At 40.5% G+C, this 26115-nt stretch overlaps 1 protein-coding gene across 4 annotated transcripts in view; it reads right to left on the bottom strand.

The window, feature by feature from the left end:
• The window catches only part of RNF144B (ring finger protein 144B), a 151903-nt gene that overhangs the window by 59578 nt on the left and 66210 nt on the right, over nucleotides 1–26115 (bottom strand). Inside the window, exons 5-9 of one of the 4 annotated variants that reach the window (XM_019945153.3) lie at nucleotides 24639–24843; nucleotides 22570–22714; nucleotides 19108–19197; nucleotides 11880–11933; nucleotides 2733–7286 (exon numbers count right to left, since the gene is read on the bottom strand). In XM_019945153.3, the coding sequence (XP_019800712.1) occupies nucleotides 7269–7286; nucleotides 11880–11933; nucleotides 19108–19197; nucleotides 22570–22714; nucleotides 24639–24843 (512 nt within the window). In that variant the 3' untranslated portion in view covers nucleotides 2733–7268. Of the gene's footprint in view, nucleotides 1–2732; nucleotides 7287–7318; nucleotides 7570–11879; nucleotides 11934–13663; nucleotides 17699–19107; nucleotides 19198–22569; nucleotides 22715–24638; nucleotides 24844–26115 lie in introns of those variants that run through there. The other 3 variants (XM_019945152.3, XM_073810396.1, XM_004318279.4) reach the window with 3 other exon arrangements.

Here is a 26115-nt window from a genome sequence, read left to right as displayed (position 1 = left end):
ATTTCTGAGTATGAATGCAAAAGCTGAAATCTAGAAATTAGGCCCCTGGTTTAATTTTTTCTATATTGGTCTATGGTGACCCACAGGTAAGCTTCTAGCCTAAATATCCCCCTTTTCATTATGCAATAGGGGCTTTTTCCAAGCTCTTTTCAGATGCTAGAGGGATTAACCCCATAATCACTAACATTGTTATACAGTGGAATAGAAATAGCACAGACTATTGAATCCAACAGATACCTGTGTGAATTTGTTTTGGCACTTATAATGTATGCAATAATGTATGCAATATAGAAGGAATATATTCTTCTATTCCTCTTCTTGAACCGTGATTGCCTCAACAGTATGCAGACACTAACTCGTAGAACTGTTAGAGAACACGTGTGTGGTCACACTTGCAAGTATCTAACACAGTGGCAGGCACAGAGCTGGTTTCCAATAAATGTGGCTTTCTTTCCTCTTCCTTTCAACCTTCTATACCTCAGAAAATAAAAAGCATACCCTAATCTGAACAACAGAATCACAACCTCCTATTATTTTGAGTCTTTCCTGTGTTAAAGGAAAAACAGAAGTTAAAAGTTGAGAGATATAAAGAGATTTAATTTAAATAAATAAATAAAGATTCAATTGTGTTCTGGGATTTTCTCCCCCTAACCCCACCATTACCTCCTCTCCCAACCCCAAGATTAAACATGAGAATAGGTTTCTATTTCTAAATGAACAGAATGCTGCAGGCACCAATCAGTAGTAACCACTAATGGAAACTTGGCCACCAGCACTCACTCCAAGGCTGACACATTTGGATCTAATTGGCAGTCTGCTTTAGAGCAGCCAAAGAATATAGTGTCATACACATCACAGATCAAAGTAGAGGCAAACTTGCTAGTGGCCACGGGGCTTTGATTGCCAAACTTAGGTAGGCAGATCTGTGGGTTTTGTTTAGGGACAGGTAAACGCTCACTAGCTTATTTAGAGAAAACCTCTAGAAGACACTGATTTAGCTAGTTTGGACCCAAAACATGAAGGTACAAGAAAAAGCATTCAGAGTAGCTGGCCACTTGGGTGGTCAGAAGGAGAGACCAGCTTATGTTCATCCTGCCACCACGTACATTGGAAATTACTTAATATTCTCTTCTGGGCTTCCATGTAATGAGTGACTCAGGCTTTTCAGTAAGAAATATGCTTCAGTCTCAAGCTCAGAAATGTCAACTATACATAAAAACACTCAAATCCATTATTAGTAGGAGAAAACAAAATTTCTCCTTTTACTAAAAACCAACAAAAAGAATGCTTTTTTCTGATTCCAGCATTATGCAGAAATACCTATCCACCAGAATTTAAATGATAAATGCTCCTATTGAATACTGGTAATCTTTTTAGTGTCACAGCCTCCTAAAAATTATGGAAACCTCTTTCCAGAAAAATATATATGCAACACAATTTTACACACAATTTCAGTACTGACAGACTTCCTGAGGACATCCCAGGGACCCTCTTGGGCTCTATACTTCCTAGATAAAAGATTACTGTATTAAATCTATTAAACAGAAGAACAAAACCATTTGCCAAATGATAGTTTACCACTATAGGTCTGTCATTACTTCTAATTTATGACAGTCATAGCCAACTTACCATTCCTACAAGGACCTCCAGCTCACCAATCAAAAATTACTGCCTATCTAATATCATCCACTGTGAGAACCCCTAGGAATACCTGATCATTTAATTCATTCATCTAAATATGAACAGACTACTAAGAAACATCAAACATTTGAGAGAAGTCTGCAGCACAAAAGAAGTAAACCATGGCAAACTTTTTTAAAAGTACAGTTCTGACTAGTATCCTTAGAGAGATTAGAATAGATATTACACCTACAACAGGATGTTCTGCAAAAGGAGAATATGAACATTAAAAATAATTACTGGAGATTAAAAATATGACTGCTAAGATACACAATAAAATAGAACGGTTGAAAGGTACCAGTAACGGAAGTCTCCCATAAAGGAGAACAAAAAGATGGAAAACATGAGAGGGAAGGTGAAACATGCAGGATTAAAACAGAGGATTTAATATATAATAGGAGTTTAATAAGAGAAAATGGAGGCAAAGAAATAATAGAAGGAAATTTCCTAGGGCTTAAGAAGAAAACGTGTTCACATTGAAAAGATTTACCAACTAAGAAGAAGGAGGAAGGAAAAGGACTCATAACTCTAAACATTACTGTGAAAGTTAAGAACAGCGAAAGATAAATCCCCTACAGGCTAACTAAGATATGGAATTAATATCTTTAGAATTCTGAGGGAAAAGCATTTACAATCTAAAATTCAATACTCAGCCAAACTCTCTATTGTGAGGGAAGACTAAAAAAATTTCAGACGAGGAAGGACTAAGAAAGTTTGCCTCCCACGCCTTTTAGTTGAAGATTTACTCCAGCAAAACAAGGGGATTAACCAAGAAAAAGAAGACAAGAGACCCAGGAAATAGTAGATCAGAACCAGGAATAAGAAAAGATGTCTCAGCATGACAGCTATGGAGCTGGCCTAAAAGTAGACGTTGAGGCAGGAAGAAGTGGTGATCTGGGAGGGAAGTCACTGAGGGAAGAGTACACACCATAGAATAGACAGGATTTGAGAAGAGGAAGTACCTGAATATACGATAAAATTCACAAGTGCAATAAAAAAACATACAAAATATACTCAGGGAAAAGCAGAAAGTTATATAACAAAGTCATGTACCAATAGAAAGGAAATTAACCAGTTAGAACAGTACCTTGATGGATTCTGTAACAAAGAACAGAGTAAGTCTCAAGTAAAATACAGAATGCTTAAGACTCTTAAAAGTGATAATGATCTAATGATAGATACATGTTTCTTTTTATCAATTAGAGAAAAAAAAGGCAATCAGAAACTCCAGGATAAACAAAAACCAAACAAAAAAGGTATGGAAAATGTAGCATTTTTAACAATTAGTGAAGTATAAGAAAGAACAGTCCATTTGAGCATTCTCCTTTAAGTGGTTCTTTTATTAAGGAAATATAATCATACCACACAGCTTGACTCTAAAAGAAAACAAGTATTTATAAAAATGAAAATATTTACTAGGTTTCAATTTTTAGAATCAATCTCTTGAAAGTGTAACATAAAAGACAAAATAAAAAATAAATATCTGTCTTGAAATGTATTGATAACAATAAAAATAACAGTAACGACAAATATTTAATGAGAATTTACTATGTATCAGATACTGAACTTAGAATCAGCCTCTATTCCTATTGTATAGGTAGAAAAAGTAAGGCATGGTGAGGTTGTATAACTTGCCCAAGGTCATGCAGATAGTAATGTGTGGGTCAAACCTCCAGATAGCCTGGCTTTAGAGGCAGAGGTCTTGCCACTATACTATACTTTCTCCTTTGTTTTTACTGAAAACGTTAAAAGTACAACTGATAGATTTTACAAATTAAAATTGGGAGAGGGTGAGGAGAAAAGGAGGAAGGAGGGATTAAGGATGTTAATAGCCTTTTTTACAAAGTAGGGAGTCAAGATACAGTCTAGTGGATGGAAAGGGAAATGGAGGTTTTAATTCTTAAGCTTGGAAAGGTAACCAAGAAAGGAATTAAAAGTAATGATGTAACAATATTGGGAGGAGGTAGGAAGGATAGGAGAGAGTTTGTATAAGTGAGCTAAATCCTCATAACTAGTAGCAAGAAATCAATTCATATTGTGGTTATATTAAAAGGAACTTCCCAAACAAGAATTTGTGGTGTATACATACTATTCAGACTTACAGAGGCATCACTAGATGAACACAAAACCAAACCGATTAAAGGTTGCCTGGGGAGTGGACTAAAGATGGAAAGAAGAGGTCAGAGGCTCTGTTGTTATTACGCTATTATATTTTTAAATTTGATGTTAATATATGCTAACATGTATTAAAATATGAATTTTATTTTGACTTAAATAAAATAGTTTTAAAAACACATAAGCAAAAACCACCAGAAATACAAGGGAATTGATAAAAATGAGAGCATGGGGGGAGAGGGAAACGAATACCTTCCTCTCATGTAGATAAAGTAGACTAATAGCAAACAAAGATAAAATGGAATTGTATAGTAGTATTAATAAGCAAGATTTGATATTTATATATCAAACTTTGTACCCTTCAGAAGAAGATGGTGACATAGGAGGCTCCTGAACCTACTTCCTTTCACAGACACAGCAAATATACAACTACACACAGAGCAATTCCCTCTGAAAGAAATCTAGATATGAGCGGATCAACTCCTACACACCAGGCAAACAAGAAAACACCCACACGGAAGTGGGTAGGAAAGGCTGAGATATATTCTCACCGTAAACCCCACCCCTGGCACAGTGACATACAATTGAGGAGGAATGCACAACTCCCAGCATCTCTCTGAGGAATCAGAGTTTGGAACAAACATCTAGCACACCTCAACTTTTAGGACTAGGACTTCCACCTGAAGGATGACCCCCAAAATACCCAGCTCTGAGAGCCAGTGAGGTTTGTGTCCACAAGACCCACAAGACTATAGCAAACAAAGAAATAGTTGTTTTGGCTTTTGTTTTTGGCCGTGCCATGCGGCATGTGGGATCTTAGTTCCCCAACCACAGATTGGACCTGCACCCCCTGCATTGGAAGCACAGAGTCTTAACCACTGGACCACCAGGGAAGTCCCCAAAGAAATGGTTCTTAAGTGGCATTTATTAAAATAGTTTGGATGCTATCAAAGTTGTATTGAAAGGAAAAATCATAGCTTTAAATGCTTTTATAGCTAAACAAGAAAGAACGAAAATAAGCAAAGCATTTAACCCAAGAAGTAAATAAAGACAATTTAAAAATTAAGTAGAGAAAATATATTTAAAATAAATTAATGAATTAGAAAGCAAAATAAAATTAATAAATCCAATAACTCTTTGTTTGAAAAAACTAAGAAAACAGACAAATATCTGGCTATTAAGAAAAAGCAAACAAAGAAAGAAAAACCCCAAAAAACAAAAACAAACAAACAAAAAGAAACAACTGAGAGGAAGCCAGATAAAAACATCATTCTGAGAATCAGAGATTGTTTTTGATTATAAAAGATTTCTTTATATCACTCAATTCTTCACCCTCTCAATACAACAAAACTATTAACAATTGATTTACATATACCAATGTCTATGGAAGAACTTAGGAAAACTGTCCAAGCATTCCTCCAAGTTTTACTCTTCCTTCCCGAACCTCAGTTGATCAGCACGCAAGAACTATGGGGGGATTGCTGAGCCTGCGCTCTAGAGCCTGCGAGCCACAACTACTGAGCTCACGTGCCACAACTACTGAAGCCCACGCGCCTAGAGCCGGTGCTCCACAACAAGAGAAGCCACCGCAATGAGAAGCCCGTGCACCGCAGCAAAGAGTAGATCCCACTAGCTGCAACTAGAGAAAGCCCGTGCGCAGCAACGAAGACCCAATGCAGCCAAAAATAAATTTAAAAAATTATTAAAAAAAGAACTATGGGGAGTGGGGGTGGGTGGCGGAGGCTGAGCTCTCCTGCTATTCGTTACAGGGATGGCCATGTTGGTCTCTGATCATTATATGCAGCTGTTCCTTTTTTTCCTCCTGAAATAATGGGTATTGATTAACAAACCGCCAAACTGGCCAAATTTCAGTGTTCTTCCCCTCTCCTCCCTGGCATCTGTGTTCAGCTGTAGTAAGCAGAGCTCCAACAGCTACTGTGTCCGATGTACAGAGAGCAAAAGGTTTCCATGGGCAAAGGGCAAAAGAATATTCTAATGAGAACGTGTTAATCATCCTTTGTAAAATAGAATCACTGAGCTAAGTGATATTGCTAAAAGCTTTAGTCCTTCACATACAATAAATACTAAAGTATATAACATAAGATTACATCAGCTTATCTTATTATCAGACAGAGTGGCAGCTAAGAAAGGGGAAAGACACACCTCACTGCACTTTCAAAGGGAATTCCTTTCCAAGTAAATGAAAACAACATGGTCAATTAACTTCCTCAAAGGACTTTCAGAACTCAGCTCCATTTCCGGTCTTTGTCAAGCTGGTTGTGTACTTTGTGTTCCCAGCTTTCCCTAAAACAGAAGGTAGTTTGGTTGAAAGCATTTCTTAAACCCTAATGAATTCATTAATGTAAGAAACTCTCCTGTGCTCTCTACTTTCTTATGAATTACTTAAAGTTATTACCTAAAACCAAGTAGAAACATATCCCCCATACAATTTTTCTATGTTTGGTCTGGCTCTTTCATCATGCCCTACGAGGAATTATTATTTATTCTCCGTTTTGTTCCAAAAACGATTTAAGGGAAAATCCTATGAGTAAGCCTCACATTAATAAAACCTTTTCTAAACTGGCTCTAGGTAAAAACTGATAGCAATTGTACGGAGGCTTTAAGATTCAATGTAGTGATGATGTTCAAATAAGAAAATTATATTGTAATACTTTTTAAAAGCACTTATTCTGTAGGTGATATAACCACCAAAATGCTACCGATATATATATATATATATGAAACTACCATATATGTGTGTGTATAAACATCTTTCTCTTTTGCTTTTTTTCCTTTCTCTGGACCAGGTCTTCATTAAGTGATACCTCTAGACTAGTGCAGGGTCCCCCTAACTAGTCATGCCACTTCCAGCTTTCCCCCTTGCAATTCAACCAGCACAGTGCTGTCAGATTAACCTGCTAAAGTGTACCTTTGCACGTGTCACCCTTCAAGCTCAGAACTGTTACTCAGCTCCCCAATGTAATAAGAACCCACCAACTCCTGAGCCTGGCACCCAAGAGTCTCTTTTTCCTCATCATTTTCTGGCTCTCCTCTGTTCTACAAGTGCTTTGTTTCGGCTTAATTAGGCTAGTTATCAATCCTCAAGCCACCTTGCTCTCATCATGCCCCCTCTCTGTAATGCCCTTGTCTCCTTTGCAATCACAATCCTAACAACCTTTCAAAGCCCTGATCCAGTACCGTCCCTGTAAAGCTCTAACCAAAAAGTTTCAGCAATATCTATCCGCCTCCACCTGCTCCCAACACATAGCTCAGCCACTCACCTGTCATCTATCAGGCATGACCCGATACGGTTATTCATCTTTCTATAGCCCGATGTGTTCTTTCTCCTCAACCAGACTGAGTCACTGTAGGCAACTAATCGCCACACATTTGTTTGTACAAAGACGGAACTGAATACATGCTTCATAATGAGAATGGTAACCTAATAGACTTGCCTTCTTCAGTGTGTTCAACTACAGATGGGCCATGTCCTGGAGGAAACAAGGCAAAGGTGAAGCATCTTTAAGAAGTGAATTTTACTTAGGTAATTTACAATGTTATCTTTAAAATGAAATCAAAATAATATGGAGCAGATTCTAATTTTAGATGAATGTTAAAGACCGAATTAAAAAGTAAACAGGTGATGTCAAAAAGTTTCTAGTCCTCAGCGGTTCACTTTGGGCAATGCTTTCAGGTCATTCTCTTCCTTCCAAGGGTGAGTTCGTGTTCTTATATCAGTTGAGGATGTTTATGTGGAAACATTCGAGAAATACCCTGTAGATTATGAATGAGCAGTAAGGAAGGAATACGGTCATTTCCCTTTTTTTCCCCATTTTTATTTTAAGATGCAATCAACACACATTTTTGTTTTCATTAAAATGGGTAATAGAAATTAAACCTGAAGATTTGTTTAAGTCTTTATTTTACTTGCTTGGTTATGATATATTTGTGACATCAGATTTAAATATTAGAAATGAGTTTTAGTGTGACCATTCTTAAAATTAAATCTCAAATGTTTAAAAGTCAAAATTTTAAAGAATTTTTTGAATATTGATTTAGCTTTTGCTTTTTAGTTTACTGTTTTTGAAATCCAGAAGTAGTTTTGTGTTCTACTTTTGAAAATAAAATTTATTAAGTCTGAATAAAAATTTCTTTGTTCCTAAGTAGATGTGCCCATCCATCCATCTATCTATCTACTACACACACACACACACACACACACACACACACACACACACACTAGATATACAGATAGGTAAATATACTATCATATATACTATCCTATAACACATCCATTAACACGTGGACATATGTGCCGTAAATTTAATTCAATTCACAGAACATGCCATGTGTATAGGAAACATAGAGATAAATTAATCAATACTAAGCAACTGAATGTTAAAAAGACTCCTCAGACTGACGCACTCAGAATAAATAGTCCATTGTGTGTTTAAAATAAGGATACTGAGGTTCTGATGTTTTTAATATAAGTACTAGAGGAAACACATCCCTGAAAATTCCCCAAACAACTTTTGTTGTAAGTCTTTTCAGCCATCAAGAGCTGTAAACAAACCAAGTTCAACCATTGTTCTTTGAATTTGCTTATTTTAAATAAACTTGTACTATATTTTACATGCTTCTGGAATTATCTATAATTTTATGCCTGGAAGCTTCTTCCGGTAATTACCAGTTCCTTGTCTAATAAGGAGAATTTCCCTTTTGTGTACTATTCTCATGGATATGAGGCTCACAATGGGTGCTAGTAATCTTTTCCATCTTACACAAAAGGTTAGATTTGAAGTGGACTTAGAAAATAATCACTTCCAATTTTCAAGATGAGGAAACTGAGGCCAAGATAAATTGTAAATTGTCCAAAGCCAAAAGGAACTAGTAGAGGTCTCACATCTCCCTCTACTCTTCCATTTCTAGTCAGAAAAGTGGCCATTCTACTTTAAAACATCTAAAGTGTCTGGTCAGGGTCTGTATTCCTGCACTGGGGCAGGAAAATGGAAGAGGTGATGACCTTGACTTTCAGTGCAGGTCCTTCAACAACAGGCAGCAACTCGCTAACTGAAATCCACTGCTTTATTGGTCTGACCTGGGTGGAAACACCATCCTGTACTTTAAGTCAACTCTTGAAAGGAGTTGTCCTTCCTGAATCCAACACAAGATTCAGTCCAATCCTGAATCTTCTGAAGGTTTGTTCAGAAAGATGAGATCAGGTTTTCTTCTAAGCCCATGTGGAAAAATCTGTCTCACGTAAAGACCAAGGACACCTCTCAAGGACGCCAGCCAGAAGCAGAGTTACTGTTAAAACCTTGGCCATGCTAGGCTTAACTGAAAATTCAGATCAACAGTTCCCTCGTAGGAAGCTAGATATTGCTTTTAACTCTTCCCTGAGTTTGTGATTTCTTCTAGTTGATACTATCACGTCTGCAAACTGCTTGGCTTCAAGGGGCAGGGAAACAGAACGGTAAAAAGTTAAATTTCCTATTGAAAATGACAAACATGTTCCCATTGGCCACTTTATAATTTAAAATTATGGAAGTCAGAAAGATGCAGCCAAAGAGGATGTCAAAGAGATCTGAATTATAAGAAGGACTCGACGTGGCTTGAAGATGGAGGGCACCACACAGAAGGCATGAGAACGAACTGAATTCTGCCAACAACCAGTGAGCTTGGAAGAGAACCCCGAGCCCCAAATTAAAACACACTTGGGCCAACACCTTGATCTTCAGCCCAGTGAGAGTCTGAGCTGAGAACCCGACTACATCATGCCAAACTTCCGATGCACAGAGACTGAGATTAATGAATGTGTCGCTTTAAGCCACTATTTTAAACATTAAAATAATGCTAAGAGGCCCTAGGCTGGCTCACGCAAGATGTGGGTTCAAACTCTAGCTTTGCCACCAACCCACTTTATGAACTTGGGCCACGTCACCTAGCCCCTGAGTCTCAGCTCTCATCTGTAAATTGGGGGAGGGGCATATTAATAGCTACTTCCCAGAATAGTATGAAGAGCCAATGGAAATGTGATTCAAAGTACTTTGCACACCATAAGAAATCTTGTAAATGCAAGTTTTTACCATAAACCTCCCCCAAGAAAAACTTCTTGTGCTTTTATGAACGCATTTCTTTCTCCACATATCCTCCATTTTAATGGAGCATAAAATTAGCTACATGCTTGTGAAATATTTGTGAAAAAGTGACATGAAGGAATATATATATATATATATATTTTTTTGGCGGTATGCGGGCCTCTCACTGTTGTGGCCTCTCCCGTTGCGGAGCACAGGCTCCGGACGCGCAGGCTCAGCGGCCATGGCTCACGGGCCCAGCCGCTCCGCGGCATGTGGGATCTTCCCAGACCGGGGCATGTACCCGTGTCCCCTGCATCGGCAGGCGGACTCTCAACCACTGTGCCACCAGGGAAGCCCAGGAATATTTTAAATCTAAAAAGACAACATATTTACTGAGGAGGTCATTCCTACCTCACACACATTCACAAGCTTGAAATATATTTTGGGGACCCCCCGCTTAGTTCTCTTTTCTCCTTTGGAAAGAATGTCTGACTACAAACTCATCACCCACACTCACAGCCACAGCACACACAGTACAATGGCTCCCTCTCCTCTCCCCTCCTAACAAAGAACGCTTAGAAGCACTTTGACATTCGTGATCTCATCCTATCCTCGTAAGCCTGAGTTAAAATAGACAAAATGACACTATGTGATAAATGGCTGGCCCCAAACCACAGCACCAGTCAAGAGCAAAGCCAGGCCTGGAACTGAAGCCACTTAGTACAAGCTGGGTGTCTGTCCCCCAACCCCACACCACCTGGACTAGCAGAAGGCAGGGAGAACAGAGGACATCGCCTGCTGGTTCTGTGCCTGGGGTGTCACAGATTTACCAACACTCTCCCAACTTTGTTCACGTACCCTTGTGGTGCCAAAGTCCAAGGGCCAGGCTGGAATTTGGGACACACCAGGCAGGGCAGTGTGTGGATTTCTGGACTTGTTTGCTTTTAGTGAAACAAACTGGCTTGACTTCAAAAAAATCAGTCCAGGGCTTCCCTGGTGGCACAGTGGTTGAGAGTCCGCCTGCCGATGCAGGGGACACGGGTTCGTGCCCCGGTCCGGGAAGATTCCACATGCCACGGAGTGGTTGGGCCCATGAGCCATGGCCACTGAGCCTGCGCGTCCTGAGCCTGTGCTCTGCAACGGGAGAGGCCACAACAGTGAGAGGCCCGCGTACCGCAAAAAAAAAAAAAAAAAAAAAAAAAAAAAAGTTAAAAAAAAATCAGCCCAGGCTGATGAATAATCAGATGTCTCACAACTCACCTCAAGAAAATCTTCATGTTTATTTTATCTAAATATGTTCAATAGCATTAATGTCAACCACCCATCCACTCCCTCCAAAAGAAAATATACCCCCTCAAATCACGCCAGGTCAGTAAGGAACCACAAGATAAAATGGCTAACATTAGACTTAATCTGCTTCTCATCAAAAGTCTGAATCCTAGTTATAACACACAGAAAAAGGAAAGCTGATAAAACTGAAAGACAAAGTTTATGCAGAAAATGGAATTCAAAGCACGTCTTTATACAGATCAGAAATTCATTAATTTCATTATTTAGAGCCTCTTTTCTTGCTTTTGAAACTGCCAATCGACTGATTTATTTAATTCTAGGCCACAAACACACTTCAGAGTACAAGTTAGTAATGTTAATAGGGAAGAATCTGGATCTGAGTTAATCACGTTGAGTCTTGATTGTAAACATTAAAAGGAACTGATGACAATATACCTCGTATTTGTGGGGAAGAGGTAAACACTTTGGCTTTTGGAGTAAGTACATGGACGCAGCTATAATTCTAGTTCCAATAGCAAATCAGATACACACCCCTGCATTACTTCTCTAAGGAATCACCATCTGTCTCCTGTCCCCTGCCCTTCTCTAGATGAACCCCAGGGAGTGATTGGGGTCGATCTCAGGGGGTGGCCCTTTGCCCTAGGCATGTTGTCAGACACACCAAAATACAGACTCTAAATGATTATTTGAAATAACACATTGTTTTATACATACCTCCATTGATGCAGGCAATTGGAAGAGGAGGACATTTTCTTGGAACTCACAGACCTGAGAGTAAAGGCAAACTCAGAATTACTAGCTGGTATTTTTTTTTTTTTTTTTTGGCCACGCTGCTTGTAGGATCTCAGTTCCCCGACCAGGTTAAGATTAAACCCGGGCCACAGCAGTAAAAAGCCCAGAATCCTAACCACTAGACCACCAGGGAACTCCTGTGGCATTCTTTTTCTATCTGTCACTTATAAATAGTAAGACCCCTGGCAGGACATGTACACAAAACTATTGCTTTCTCTATGAAGTAGATCCAATATCTGCCCCACTTATTTCATAATATTGTTCTCAAAAGTTCTTTAAAAAGCATACACAAAAATATATAAATAAAACATACTATAGTTACTATTAAATTATTCAAAGAAATTCATTTCTTTCTCATAATGTAGAGCTGGATACTATCTTTAGGGTCCAAAAAATACCTAGATTTATTATCTAACAAATGAAAATAATTGAATTACAGGAAAACCTAATTATAATTCTCCACCAAACTCACTAGATTCATAATTTACATTGCAATGAGTTTGCTGGTTAGGGGATTAATTAAAATCACTGCTGTATAAAATGGTTCATTCAATAATTCTTTGGAAATGCAAATTCAAGTTCAGCAAATAATAAGCACACTTTAAAAATGAAATAATGTTGACATTCTAGGAGACGATTAAGCAAATTAAGAAACGATAACCCAAAAATGTTTTTAAATGATCTTATTTCCTCCAAACTGAATGCTTAGAAAATGAAATTTGAATTATAAGTCAGTTGTAAACCTTTGTGCTCAGGTATCATATTAGAAGCAAGTAACATTCAGCAAAAAGGCATCAACACCAGTATAGGAATGTGAGTTTCCAGTTTTGCAGAGACACAAGTCCTAGTTGTTAAGCAACTTCTGGCACTCAACTTCAGGCGAGTCCTGCCTTGAATACTAATCAAATGTTAATGACCTGAAGTTAACCCTCTACCTGTAAATCCTTTCTATAAAAATCATAACAAGGAAACACATTCCTCTACCATACTTTTGGGAGGTTAGAACTGACCTTAGAGCACACGGAACCCAACACGTATTTTATAGAACTGATAGCTCTGATGCCTGGCATTTTTTATTAGGATGATCAAAGACCTAAATTATTGGTTATTTTTCTGGATAATGATCAATGCCTGTGCATTGGCAGAGTGAAGTATCACACACACAACAGAAAGTCTGCAAGAAGTGAAGGCATCACACTTGATCCTATTTTTTTTTTTAAAGAAGATGTTGGGGGTTGGAGTTTATTAATTAATTTATTTATTTTTGCTGTGTTGGGTCTTTGTTTCTGTGCAAGGGCTTTCTCTAGTTGTGGCAAGCGGGGGCCACTCTTCATCGTGGTGCGCGGGCCTCTCACTATCGCGGCCTCTCTTGTGGCAGAGCACAGGCTCCAGACGCGCGCAGGCTCAGTAGTTGTGGCTCACAGGCCTAGTTGCTCCACGGCAGGTGGGATCCTCCCAGACCAGTGCTCGTCGAACACGTGTTCCCTGCATAGGCAGATTCTCAACCACTGCGCCACCAGGGAAGCCCGCTCCTATTTCTTTTAAGAAACAAGGTAGCAAGAGTTACTTCCATATATGGTATTGCAGATTAGGTTACTTTTTTGTCAGTTCCGAACCTAAGATTTAATAATGACTTGGTTGGCTCCTGGATGATAAAATTGAACGTGTCTAAAAACATGCAGCATAACAAAAAATAACACACTTGATTTCCTGCTCCACATTTATTGGGGCCAGAGAGACTAAAACAGCTATTTTCCTCTCAAATACTTGGAAAAATATAATACTACAGCAATTTCTTAAATACATAACAAAACTTCCTGGATGATGAATCAACATGAGATGTAACAGCCTATAGATATCAACCGTAACAGCTTTATAAAATGTCATTCATCAAAGGCATTCTGAAACTATCTTGAAAGCTACACATATACACATATTCTATATACATAAAGGCATCTGTTCATGAACAGAAAGTCTTTTAGAAGCACTGCATAGGGAAGGCTAAAGTAATACATATCTAGATTCTGTATAATTTTTTTTTTTTTTTTGCAGTACGCGGGCCTCTCACTGTTGTGGCCTCTCCTGTTGCGGAGCACAGGCTCCGGACGCGCAGGCTCAGTGGCCATGGCTCACGGTCCCAGCCGCTCCGCGGAATGTGGGATCTTCCCGGATCAGGGCACGAACCCGTGCCCCCTGCATCGGCAGGCGGGCTCTCAACCACTGCGCCACCAGGGAAGCCCTAGATTCTCTATAATTTTTAAGAGACAATTGGGGTTCTAAGAAACGGTGATTTACATTCAAATAAACATGTAGATTTTCAAACCTGAATAGGTGAGATTTTTGTGATGCCAGCGACAAGAAAATTCACACTGTGAATTGCTGGTTTTTCAAAGTCCTCTTTCAAGCTAGGGATTTCAAGTCGGGAGCAAACATCCATGGCATGAACAAATAGGATGCCTAAGATTCTAAAACTTGGTTCCAAGTGGTTTTCCTCTTCACCTCCCTGCCTAATAACAATGGAAAAAATCCCTAGAAGGGGCAACAGCTAAACGTTATGGAATTACATCCAATAGCTTTTCTGGATGGTGAGTTATCCCATCCAGATTACAATGTGGCGAAGGATTTGTTTAATTTCTATTTCAAATGGACTACACTACTTCAAACCAAACGATCTTCTGCCACAACATCCAAAGATAATTAGATAGACCCATATTTCTTCCTAGGACGGACAGAGAATCACTAGGGAAGGACAGAGCTGACAAACGGAGGAAGGCGACAAGGGTAAACCCTTTCTCTGGCCAGTTATACAAAATGAAAACATCAGTCTCTGTTATCAAAGTTGCCAGCTTTCCCCATTATAAACACAATCTCTAGACTGGCTTGCATCTCACCCTTTGATGCACTGGAGATATAAGTGGGTTTTAACCAACCAACCTCTTCCTGTTGATTCCAACAATCTCACACAGGCCAAATAGTTGAGCGCTTTAAGGAAGAAATCACCAGTTTTCAGGCACTTTTCAACATTTAAAAACTTAAATCCAGTTATTTTAAGCTATTCTCTACTTCAGTTCTTTTTTAAAATTATTTTATGTTATATATATTTTTTGGCTGTACTGCATGGCTTGCGGGATCTTAGTTCCCTGACTAGGGATCGAACCCGTGTTCCCTGCAGTGGAAACACGGAGTCTTAACCACTGGACCACCAGGGAAGTCCCTCTAAATCCAGTTATTTTAAATCTATTTGACAAACACTTCCCACTCCCCACAAAAAAAGTAAGCTAATTCTTTTATAGCATCTCTGTGAGAAGACATAGTCCTTCAGTTTGTCAAGGAAATAATAGCATAGATGCTTTCTTCCACTTTTACTCCAAATTCAGGAGCTCTGCCTCAGATAACAGAATTTTAGGTTACTTGAAATCAGCCCCTGTTTAAAGATTCTTTGTGGAACCCAGCTTGAAGACTGTATTAATATGGGGAGTACATTGCCATGACTGACATTCTTGGTACAAAAATTCAATTTCAGTTGAGTTCCTGTGATCCCCTGAGCAGTTATAAATGCCCTGTACTATAATAAGGCAGTGTAAGAAAAAGCAAATTACTCAAATATATATCCATTTATATTTGTACTAATATGAAATACAGTGCTAGAAGAAGAGATTGATTTGTTTTCCTGAAGTGTTTAGAGTTTCAAAGGAAAATAAAGACACTTAATATTGAGAAATTCCTAATGAATAATTTAAAATATTTTGGGGTTGGTGGCCATTCAAAAGTTTTCCCAGAGTTCTCATCTATGTTCTATACAAACAGTAAATAAAAATGTACACAACCAATAGATGTACTATACAGATATCAATATGTACATGTGAATTAAAGGTTCTTAAATATATACATCCCCACTTAGAATACAATCCATTACATAGGCAAAGCATCGTTCTTTAATAACAGGTCCAGGATAGCAGCAATTTAATAGTCTAGTTACCCAGTTACCTCAGAAAATAGGTCCTGATAGGTCTTGATGTGGTACCCCTAGGTTCAAGGAGAGCCGTCCACTAACATTTAACATGGTTCTCACGAAGCATCAGGTTACTTTGCTAATGGCAACTATAGTAAAAGTTACTGTCTTTTCAAAACTCATTTATTCAAAATCTGACTAACAGAATAATGGGAAAAATAAGCCACAGTGAGGTGATACGAACCCAAACTATTTAAGATACATAAAGCATTTACATTTTGTTTCTCAGATATTTTTTGTTGTTTTATCAGTGCCCTGTACATACAAAAAGTACTCTGACTGCCCTAACAGATGCTGAAAGAGCAAAACTTTGCTGCTGGGAAGAGAGCTGCTCTGAATCGTGTCTGAAAATACATAAACAACTTGATTATCAATTAGCGTTTTTACAAACTGGGATGGCACATTGTACTATTTTAAAAGAGTTACGTTTATGAGTCAAAACCTTTGGGGAACTTATGAACTTGTAACCAAAATTTACATATATAATATGCAAAAAATATTTAGGTTGATTTATAATAAACCATATTATAACCATCCCAGAAGAATGGCTTTTAAGTAAACATTTATTTTGTGTGTACTATTGGGTAAATCCATTCATGCCCAATGAATAGAAACTCTAGGTAGGCAGCAAGTTATACAGATTCTAGATATACCTATGGACTTTAATATTCACTCTCCGTGTGTACTTGCAGGTCCAATTCTAAATCTGTTGGGTGCATGAACAGAGAGCTCAAGAAAGGTCCCTGATACCTGTGATGATGATTTTGAATCTCTGCCACTTTACCCATACTTCATATAAAACAATCCTGTAGACCACAGCTACTAGCTGTAAGAAAAGTTCATCATCCAGGGGAGAGATACTACATTAGACCAGATTGTTTTACCTGCTGCAGCCCTTTTCCTGGGAAGGGACAACTCCCTCTGCATAGCAATTTCTCCTGCTTGACACTGAGACCACACAAGAGAAACCTATTGTGTTTCCGCCAAATTCCTGGGGAATCAGCACACCTGCTAACGGCAGAGGCAGAACCGCCATATCAGCTCCTAAGATAAGCAGCTCTCTTATAATTCTTACAAGAATTACAATTCTTATAAGAATTTCCCCTTAAACAGTCTGATCCTTCCCCTCCTACAGGAGGTTTTCCTCATGCTTCTCATGACGGTCCAATCAACACAACAGACTCTGGCTTCTCAGTTAACGTGTGTTGTCATAACTGGCAGCACATTTATTACACCAAGTGTTCATTCAGGCTCCTTGAATGTGGCTGGAAGTTGAACAGTCCAGTGGGATCCTTCAGACGATAGCATGACGGTGTGTTAGTTCCTCCCCATCAACCCCAAAGCTTTCCAACACGCTCCATAGACATGGCCTGGACTGTTGCACTCGGTTCTCTTTACACAGGAACATACGCACCAGCGCTTGGCCTTTTTGGATGCCGAAGGTGGGCAGGCAAGTTCAAAGTCTGGACACAGAGGCACTTCCAAAGTCTGGCAAGGAGGGGGAGGCGAGTTCACTAAGGGGGGCTTTATCACTGTGCTGTCTCGTATAACCCAGACATCCGTGGCACATGGATACGAACGGAGATCTTTAGGTTGTGGATGGGTCATGCTTTTTCTTCTTGCCCCGACAGGACTTGCAGATGCAACAGATTATACATGGGGAAGCCAGGAGTAGCAAGGGTGAAGTCACCAAGGCAATGATGCCCAACCCCACAAGAATCCCGACCACCTGGAAATGTAGAAGAAAAGCCTATTTCAGCAGTTCAATCTTCCTATGTGTACACTCTACCATCAGCTGTGGACTGTTTGTGTCCCCCCCAAAATTCATAGGTTGAAACCCTAATCCCCAGTATGATGATGTTTGGAAATGGGAGCCTTTGGTAGGTAATTAGGACATGAGGGTGGTGTCCTCATGATGGGATTAGTGCTCTTATAAAAAGAGACAGCAGAGAGCTTGCTTCTCTCTCCATTCTCTGCCATGTGAGGACACAGTGAGAAGATGGCCATCTGTAAACCATGAAGAGGGTCCTCACCAGAACCCAACCACACTGGCACCCTGATCTCAGACTTCCAATCTTCAGAACCGTGAGAAATAAATCTGTGGTTTGAGCTGCCCAGTCTAGGGTATTCTGTTATAGCAGTTTGAACTAAGACACCATCTCAGGCACATAAAGCAGTTACAATTATGGGACCTTCTAGCCAGTGCCCGGAAGGACAAACCAAATGCTAACTCAGGCTCTGGCGCAAGCCCAGTGGGATCATGAATTGTTGGTGTTGGCTCTCTACCTGTTTCTTCAACAGTCTTAGAGGGATGTTAATAATGGTTACTAGGCTATGAACACTGACTCTCTCAAAAGGAACACGGAAATAAACAAACAAACAAACAAATACTATTAAAAATAAACCAGGACTCCCTTTGAACCTGCCACGTAAACACACAATGATATGTACAGAGGGATCTAAGCCCCAACAGGGGCTCATGGGATTTTATTTTATTTAATAAATTTATTTATTTTTGGCTGCGTTTGGTCTTCGTTGTTGCACATGGGCTCTCTCTAGTTGTATCAAGCGGGGGCTACTCTGCTTTGCGGTGCACAGGCTTCTCACTGCGGTGGCTTCTCTTGTTGCAGAGCACAGGCTCTAGGCGCACGGGCTTCAGTAGTTGTGGCTCACGGACTCTAGAGCACAGGCTCAGTAGCTGTGGCACGCGGGCTTTGTTGCTCTGCAGCATGTGGGATCCGCCTGGACCAGGGCTCGAACCCGTGTCCCCTGCATTGGCAGGCGGACAATGTGTGCCACCAGGGAAGTCCAGCTCATGGGATTTTAGAGCCTTGCCTTTCATAGCAAATATGCCTCAAAGGGCTTTGGGAAGGTCATTCTCTCCATTTTTTCAGGAAGAACGAGCATTCATCTTCATTCTGCTGGTCACTGTTAATTACTTGGCTGCTCTGTCGCCCTGCCCGTCCACCTCTCCTCTAGGAGACTGTGCTCATGAATTAACTTCAGGCCCCAGAAGTTCCCCAGAACCTCTCAGAGTGGGCTGGGTAAATAGGGAATGGAGTGGGGAGGATAAGTAGGCGGGCTTTTTAACCCATCCTAAGTCTGGTTTCTCTCACGCTCCTTTCAAGGTCAGGGTACCTGTGTTCGGTTCCACATCACTGAGGCTCTCGAGTGGCCGAGCTTATTCCTACACGGCCCTTTGTCATAATGTCTGAGGAAAATGTCATTCTGAAAAGCAAAGAGAGGTTTCAGTAAACACGCACTTTTGAGTTGAGAAATGGATACGAACCCCATCAGATCACCTCCCTGGAAGCAAAGGCTCTTTCTGGTGATATTAACGACAGCCTGTGGAAGCTCCAAGCTGACAATCCTTAGACAGTATCTTAGTAATTTTACAACTCATCGAGTGAAAACAGATGATAGTTCTTGAGACTCCATTGATTCTAAGCAAGATTAATGACCATACCAATTACCTTTGAAAGGTAGCTCTAGCAGAGCTAGAATGGAATGAGAGGACCACGAATGAGGCAGCTAAAAGGCTTTGTAGTCAACCAGCTGAGATAAAATGCCAGTGGCTGAGATGGAGAAGAGGTAAATACAGCCATGAAGAATTAAGAAGGTAACTAACTAGACGGGGAAACAGGGAGAAGAAATCACAGATGAGGGAGAAGCACCGCATAGAAGGCTTTATTGAGGGAAGTGACAACATAGAGATGCATTTTATTGGGAAGATGATGACCACAGTTTGGACGTGTTGAACTTGAGAGATACTTGAGACATTTAAGCACTACTGTTCAAAAGACAGCTGATTACATAGATCTGGATTTTGGGGAAAAGACTTGGGAAGCAACGTCCTCGGGCTGAAGAAACCACAGAAGTAGATGAGATTACCCAGACAGAGGGTGCAGACTGAGAAGTGAAGAGGTTACTGAACACAAACATTTAAGAGAGGGCCAAGGAAAAACCTGGAAAGGAAACTGAGCAGTGGCCAGAAACAAAGAAGGGAAATCAGAAGAGATGGTATCACTGGAGCAGAGGTGGCTGAGATGTGAAAGGCAGCGGAGAATCCAGGTAAGATGAGGAATAAAGTATGCACTGGATTTTACCCAAAAGGAATCTCTCACAGCCTTGGAAGAATGCAGTCAGGGTGTGTCTAAGTGGCAATCTGAGTCACTGCAGTGACTGGAGTGTCAATGGCTAGAGGCGATTATGCTTATTTGAGTCTTGGCTTCTAAAGGAAGGAGAGAAATAGAATGGCAGTAAGGAAAAGATGTAGGCTTGAGAAAAGCGTTACTCGTTTTTAAATGGGATACAGTTGAATGTGTGGGTAGGTTAGAGAGTAGAGAATGGAAGCTGAAGTCACAGGAGAGAGAAGATATAAATGAAGGGGACAAGTCTCTGAAGTTCCCAAAGCAGAGGACGAGGACTCTCTCATCCTCTGAAACAGCAGAGATGAGAATCAAGGCAGAAACAAACCCAACTCCCCACAGCAAAACTCAAAATCACTCTTTTTGGTGTCTGTCTCAGGCTTGGCTTTTGGATAACCACCCTTCTCCTAGACCCATGCTCTAAAACTTTCCTATAAACAAAGATCAACCCCACCATCTGATGTGGAACACTTGTCTACAGGAAAACATCATTATCCACAAGCCAATGCCCCCTGGCTAAAACTGAGAAAAATGAAACCTCAAAACACAATGACCAGAAGAAGATGCTGTGTATCTAGCAATTTCACATCTGTAGCGTTTTACTCGCGTACCAGAACAGCACAAGTGACGGAACACTGTGTTCTTTGCAACACCATACCCAAAACATATTTCAGCCAAAGGAAGGAGCGATCTGGCACACATATTTATTCCCTTACTCTCTTGCCTCCTAAAGAGAACCTCATGGGCTCAGCCTCCTAGTGGATATGAATCCAATTACTGCTTTGGTTAAACCTGAAGGAAATCGGAAAAGATTTCTTTCATTTATAAAGCATGAGGGGTGTACAATCGTGAGTCATACCCTCAACCAGAGTATCGTTCATTTGGAATTAGGAGAGGTCTCAAATATCAAACCTAATTGTAATTCAAGGGGTTATAATAAATAGGATATTTTCTAAAGAATGAAAACATGTCTTTCAATCTGACCTGCTGGGCTTCTAGAGTTTAAAATGTCAACTTTCTCCTCCCCAGTGCATACCTCTTCCTGAAATCCTGACATCAAGCTGATTAAGATTCTTACTCATAGATGTCAGCCTAAACAACTTATCTAATTTTCAGCTAAAAATCAGGCATGTGGTGGCCAGCACGCATGCCATGTTAACTGCACTCACTCACTGAGTGTGTATAATACTAAAGCACTACACAAATGGCCTGTGAAATTAAAGCAAACTAAGCAATTAAAATGAAAAGCTGAGAAAAGAACGGCCACCCATCCAACCATGACTGAGGGCTTACACCGATATGAACACATCCTATGGGTCCAAATAGGGAATATCTATAAGCAACTTATGCCATCCCAAACTGTAAAACACTAGAATTGAAAAAACTCTCTCCAATCCTTCACATCACCTTTTAACTGTGAGGTTACCATTAGCCTCAGCACTGGACTGAATGGAGCTGCACCTGAATTTGAGAAGACACACTTCATGCACGGCGGGGGAAAAGAATTAGACGAGACCCCTTTATGTGGGAAGGGAACTCTGAGAAAGCGGTAACTAATGAGCCTGCTTTCACGCCAATGAATGAGAGAGTAATTAAGAGATACCATTTATTTGAATGGCTTTTTTCCTTAAATTCAAAAAGAAAAAAAAAAACCAATCTAATCGTGGTAGGCAGAATAACTGCTTCTCTAGAGATGCCAATGGCCTATTCCCCATAACTTGTGAATATGTTACCTTACATGGCAGAAGGGATTTTGCAAGTGTGATTAAAGACCCTGAGATGGGGAAGATTATCCTGCATTATCCAGAGAGGCCCAACCTAATCACACGCATCCTTAAAAGCAGACAAGTTTTCCCAGCCTGTCGGAGGGAATCACTCTGGGAGTTAAGACCATGGAAGAAGGGTCAGAGAGATGTGATGATGCTGCCTTTGAAGATGGAAAAAGAAGCCATAAGCCAACGAATGCAGGCAGCCTCTAGAAGCTAAAATAGGCAAAGAAATGGATCCTCTCCTAGAGCCACCAGAAAGAATGCAGTCCTGAGGACACCTTGATTTTAATCCAGTGAGATCCATATCAGACTTCCAATGGACAGAACTAATGATAGTAAATTTGTGTTGCTTTTAGCCACGAGTCTGTGGTAGTTGGTTACAAAAGCAATATAAAACTACTACACTAATAGTCCTTTACATAATAAAATGAGACCATGCCCCCAAAGCAGGAAATGTCCCTAAAACAAAAGCTTGCCTTTAAAGTTAAGGTGACACACCTAAGGTCATCAAAGAGAGGTATCTACAGTAGCAGGCTCAGGATGTCTCATTAAGAAAAATAAACTTCTTTGGTGAACAAGAACAGGCTCAATATTTCAAAAGGAAAGCCCATCAGATACCGGCTGTCGCACAGATACGGGATAGAGAAGGACCACACGGGGAGACTCTTCCAGGTGGGACTTACGTCCAAGTTCTGGAGGCAGTACCAGCAAAACGTGTGCTTGCAGTTCTTACACATCATCTGAGCACAGCCTTCGTTGCGTTCAATATAAACCCGGCACACTGGGCACTGCTTAATGGGAGCTTCTGCCTCCGTCACGAAGAGGGCCCTAGAAACAAAATGAATGAGAAATTATAGAGGAGGGATGGAGAATGCTGCCTGGTTTTTTAAAAAGCAAGGACCGCAAGGTGTGCACTAACCAGAGCTATGGGAAAAGTGGGCTGAATATAATTAATTAATCAGCTAAATATGCTCTTCTAGACTCAACTTTATGGTCATCAACTGAACTCCCAGGGCTCCTATTGGGTAGGGAGTGAACTCTCTTCTATCTGTGCTTGATTCCCCAGCGCAGGAGAAGGGTGTGGGTAACAGTAGGAGAGATGCCGATTATTTGTTGTTCAGTTAACTCAAAACAAAGAAGAACCTTAATTTATTTATCTTTGGCTTTGAGTGAATTACATAATTGTATTTTCCACAGCTGATTGAATTCATTGTTTTGCCAAATTAGTCTTTCATTCTCTGAGCACACCCTGTCTGAATAAAAAGTACAAGAAGTCTGCCACACAAGTGGAAAAAACAGCTCAGGATCCAACGGGGGGCGGGGGGGGGGGGGTAGAGATCATCTATCTAATGATCTGTGCAAATAAACAAACAGAGGGGATTGGAGGGAGTCAATCATCAATTCTTTCAAATAAATGCCCAGTATCATTGAAAAGACCTGCTCCAAATAGATGAATAGGCCAGCAAGGCTCACAGGCTCAAGGGGCGTAGAAAATAAGTAGAACAAGCTGAGGTGGAGGGAGGCCTGGGTGAGCCAGAGCACTGAGTTGCATTTTAGCTACCGTTCATCAAAACCACCACCCAGCACGTGGAAACATCAGTTTCACAAAGTGTGCTCAAACCTAGGACTGGATTTGGTGCTCATAATAACCCTACACAGCAGGGGGACAGCCACCGTTTTCATTCCTCCCCTTTGTTTTTTCAAATAGAGAAATGACTCATAGAGGCTGAATGACTTGCATGAAGTCACAGATACCAAGTGACAATGTCAGAACTCAATCCATCTCTCCTCTAGGATCTTTACATCGTCCTGTGATTCCCCGGGGACCTTGCTGCGTGGCAGTGACAATGTAGCAGGTACTGGCTAAGCAGGCACATGCCTGCCACGTGTGTTAGCTCTTTTTCTCCTCTTGATGTGTTTGGTCTGCAGTTCAAGCACAGCATCACAGCCAGGTAGCATTTCTGTTCCTGGAGAATGGCTCTCCACACTCCAAGGGTGCTGGGTGATTAAGCCAGCTGGACGGTAACAATGGTATTTCTGATCTTGCTGATGCAAAACAGCTATAGCCTCAAGCAAAGCAAGGGATCAAACACAAAGGTCTCTCACTCTAGGCCCTGCTGCTGCCATAAAAACCCTCCATCCTAGAAGGTACAGAGTGCATTGCTTCTCATCATAACAAAATCTCAACCTCAGCACTGTTTTTTTTCAGAGCACAACATACTGAAAGATAAGCTCTCTTTCTCTAGTACACACGAGTTTTAGCAGCGTACTACACTGAATGGCTGTTGCTTCTACTGCTGTGTTCCTTTTGATATGATCGGCACACCTCACAAGCTGGCAAGTGAGTCAGGGAAGAGAATCATTTCTGCACCTCTTCGCAAGCAGGAAGAATGAGGTGTATCAATTGTAGGCGGTCACGGTCCCTAAGCAAACGGCTGTGGACAAAAGTCATGACTTCCTACGGAGAACCAAGGGACCACATGCCTCCTACCTAAAAAGAAATCAAAACTCATATAGACTCTAATGTCAGCCGTATCTGGAAGATTCTCTGGGGGTAAATAACTAAAATCCCTTTAGACATGCTTATTTGGTTATTCTTTGTTAATAACTTACCAATCCTGAGACACTTCTCAGGAAACCTCTGCAGGGAAATAACTTACCTTGAAATTTCATCACAATATAACTCCTTCTCCAAGCAACATATTTCTAAGAACACTAGTGAATAATCCCAAGACGAAGTTTCCTTTCTTACCCGTGCTCTGTTGGCAGGACGCTAGGCTGACTGTCCCTGCAGGAGACCTCTGCGTGCCAAGCATCCTTGCAGCACGAGCAGAACTTCAGGTGGCAAGAAGGGCACTCCACGAGCACGGGCTGTCCTGGCTCACTTGATGCGACGGGGCATACTGTCTGACAGTCTGCGACAGGACACCACGTTCTGTAGGGGTCCAGGTGAACTTCTAAAGCGTAAAGAAAGAAAATGTGGTGGTCTATCTATCTTTCATTCAAGCTTGAGGCTTTGCTTTCTCTCCTAAATTTATTCTTTTATAGGTCGACACTTACGGAAGCTTAGTACAACCAATGGCGATGATTTCTACTACTGGTCTTCACAGTGGATCCAGACCTACAAGGTCACCCAGCCCTGCCACACTTCCCAAAGTACGTACTCAATGGAATAGGCCACCATCGCCCTTACGAACAGATAAGGAGGCTTCCTACTAACCAAAATGCACAACTCTTGGAATATTTCTCACCTTTCAGCATTCGAAACAGGCAAAAAGCCCAAGTCCCTTCTACAATTATTCTGGATACCATCTTGGAGAAAAATTGGACATGAAGAACCAACCAAAACAAAAGAAAAAAAGTCCACAAAAGATTTTGTCCTTTCAGGCACTGATAAGCAGGTAGTGAGGTTTCTTCTGTTGTTTAGAGAGAAATTAAAGAAGAAGAATCAAATAGTTTTAGGACCAAACAGTGTCTGGTGTGGCTCAGTCAAGAAGTCGGATTAGCCGTCAATCTGGATATTCTGCTGCCCTGCCAATGTGCTAGTGAGGGACGATTTGTAAAAGGCCCACATGCTCTAAAAACAAAAGGTAGGGACCTTCACAGGCCATAAAATGATCAGACACCACACTGGCTAGATCCACGTGGCATGCAGAAAAGAAGATACGGTTTGGGAGATGTGCAACTGTCTTTCTATGCGAGTGTTTACAAATCTTGTTCAGTTTTCCATTTTCTAGTCAATAACAGACTCCATATTCTTGTCATATAACATAACCTTTAGTGGAAAATACCATGTGGAAAATGATGTTATTTAAGGGGTAGAGTAGCCCTTTTTTTCCCTGAACCAACGTATTTTGCAAATTTTAAACTGATGAGATTCTAGTTTCAAATCTCTTAAGGCTTGCGATTCTTGGAAATTTCCATGCAAAAAGCAAAAAAAAAAACCCAAAGAATGGTGCAAAAACAAAATGAAGGTATTAAGTATGAGCTTAATTTTAAAGGTAATAATTTTACAAATTCAGTACCGGGGGGGGGGGGCGGGAAAGTCTGAAATCTTCCAGGAAACACTGTCTCCAATAATGTGGCATCTAGAAAATGCAACAATTGGACCTATGCTTATTATAGGTTTTCATTCAAAAAGAGCATCCTTCGACCTATTTTCTTATCTAATAATTCTGGAGGGCAGGATTAGAGAATGATGGGCCAAATATAATCAGAAAAGGGAAGCT

The sequence above is a fragment of the Tursiops truncatus genome, chromosome 10 (genome assembly GCF_011762595.2).
Source record: "Tursiops truncatus isolate mTurTru1 chromosome 10, mTurTru1.mat.Y, whole genome shotgun sequence".
Taxonomy (NCBI): domain Eukaryota; kingdom Metazoa; phylum Chordata; class Mammalia; order Artiodactyla; family Delphinidae; genus Tursiops; species Tursiops truncatus.
The sequence above is the reverse complement of the archived record's forward strand: the minus strand, read 5'-3'. Positions and strand labels throughout refer to the sequence as shown.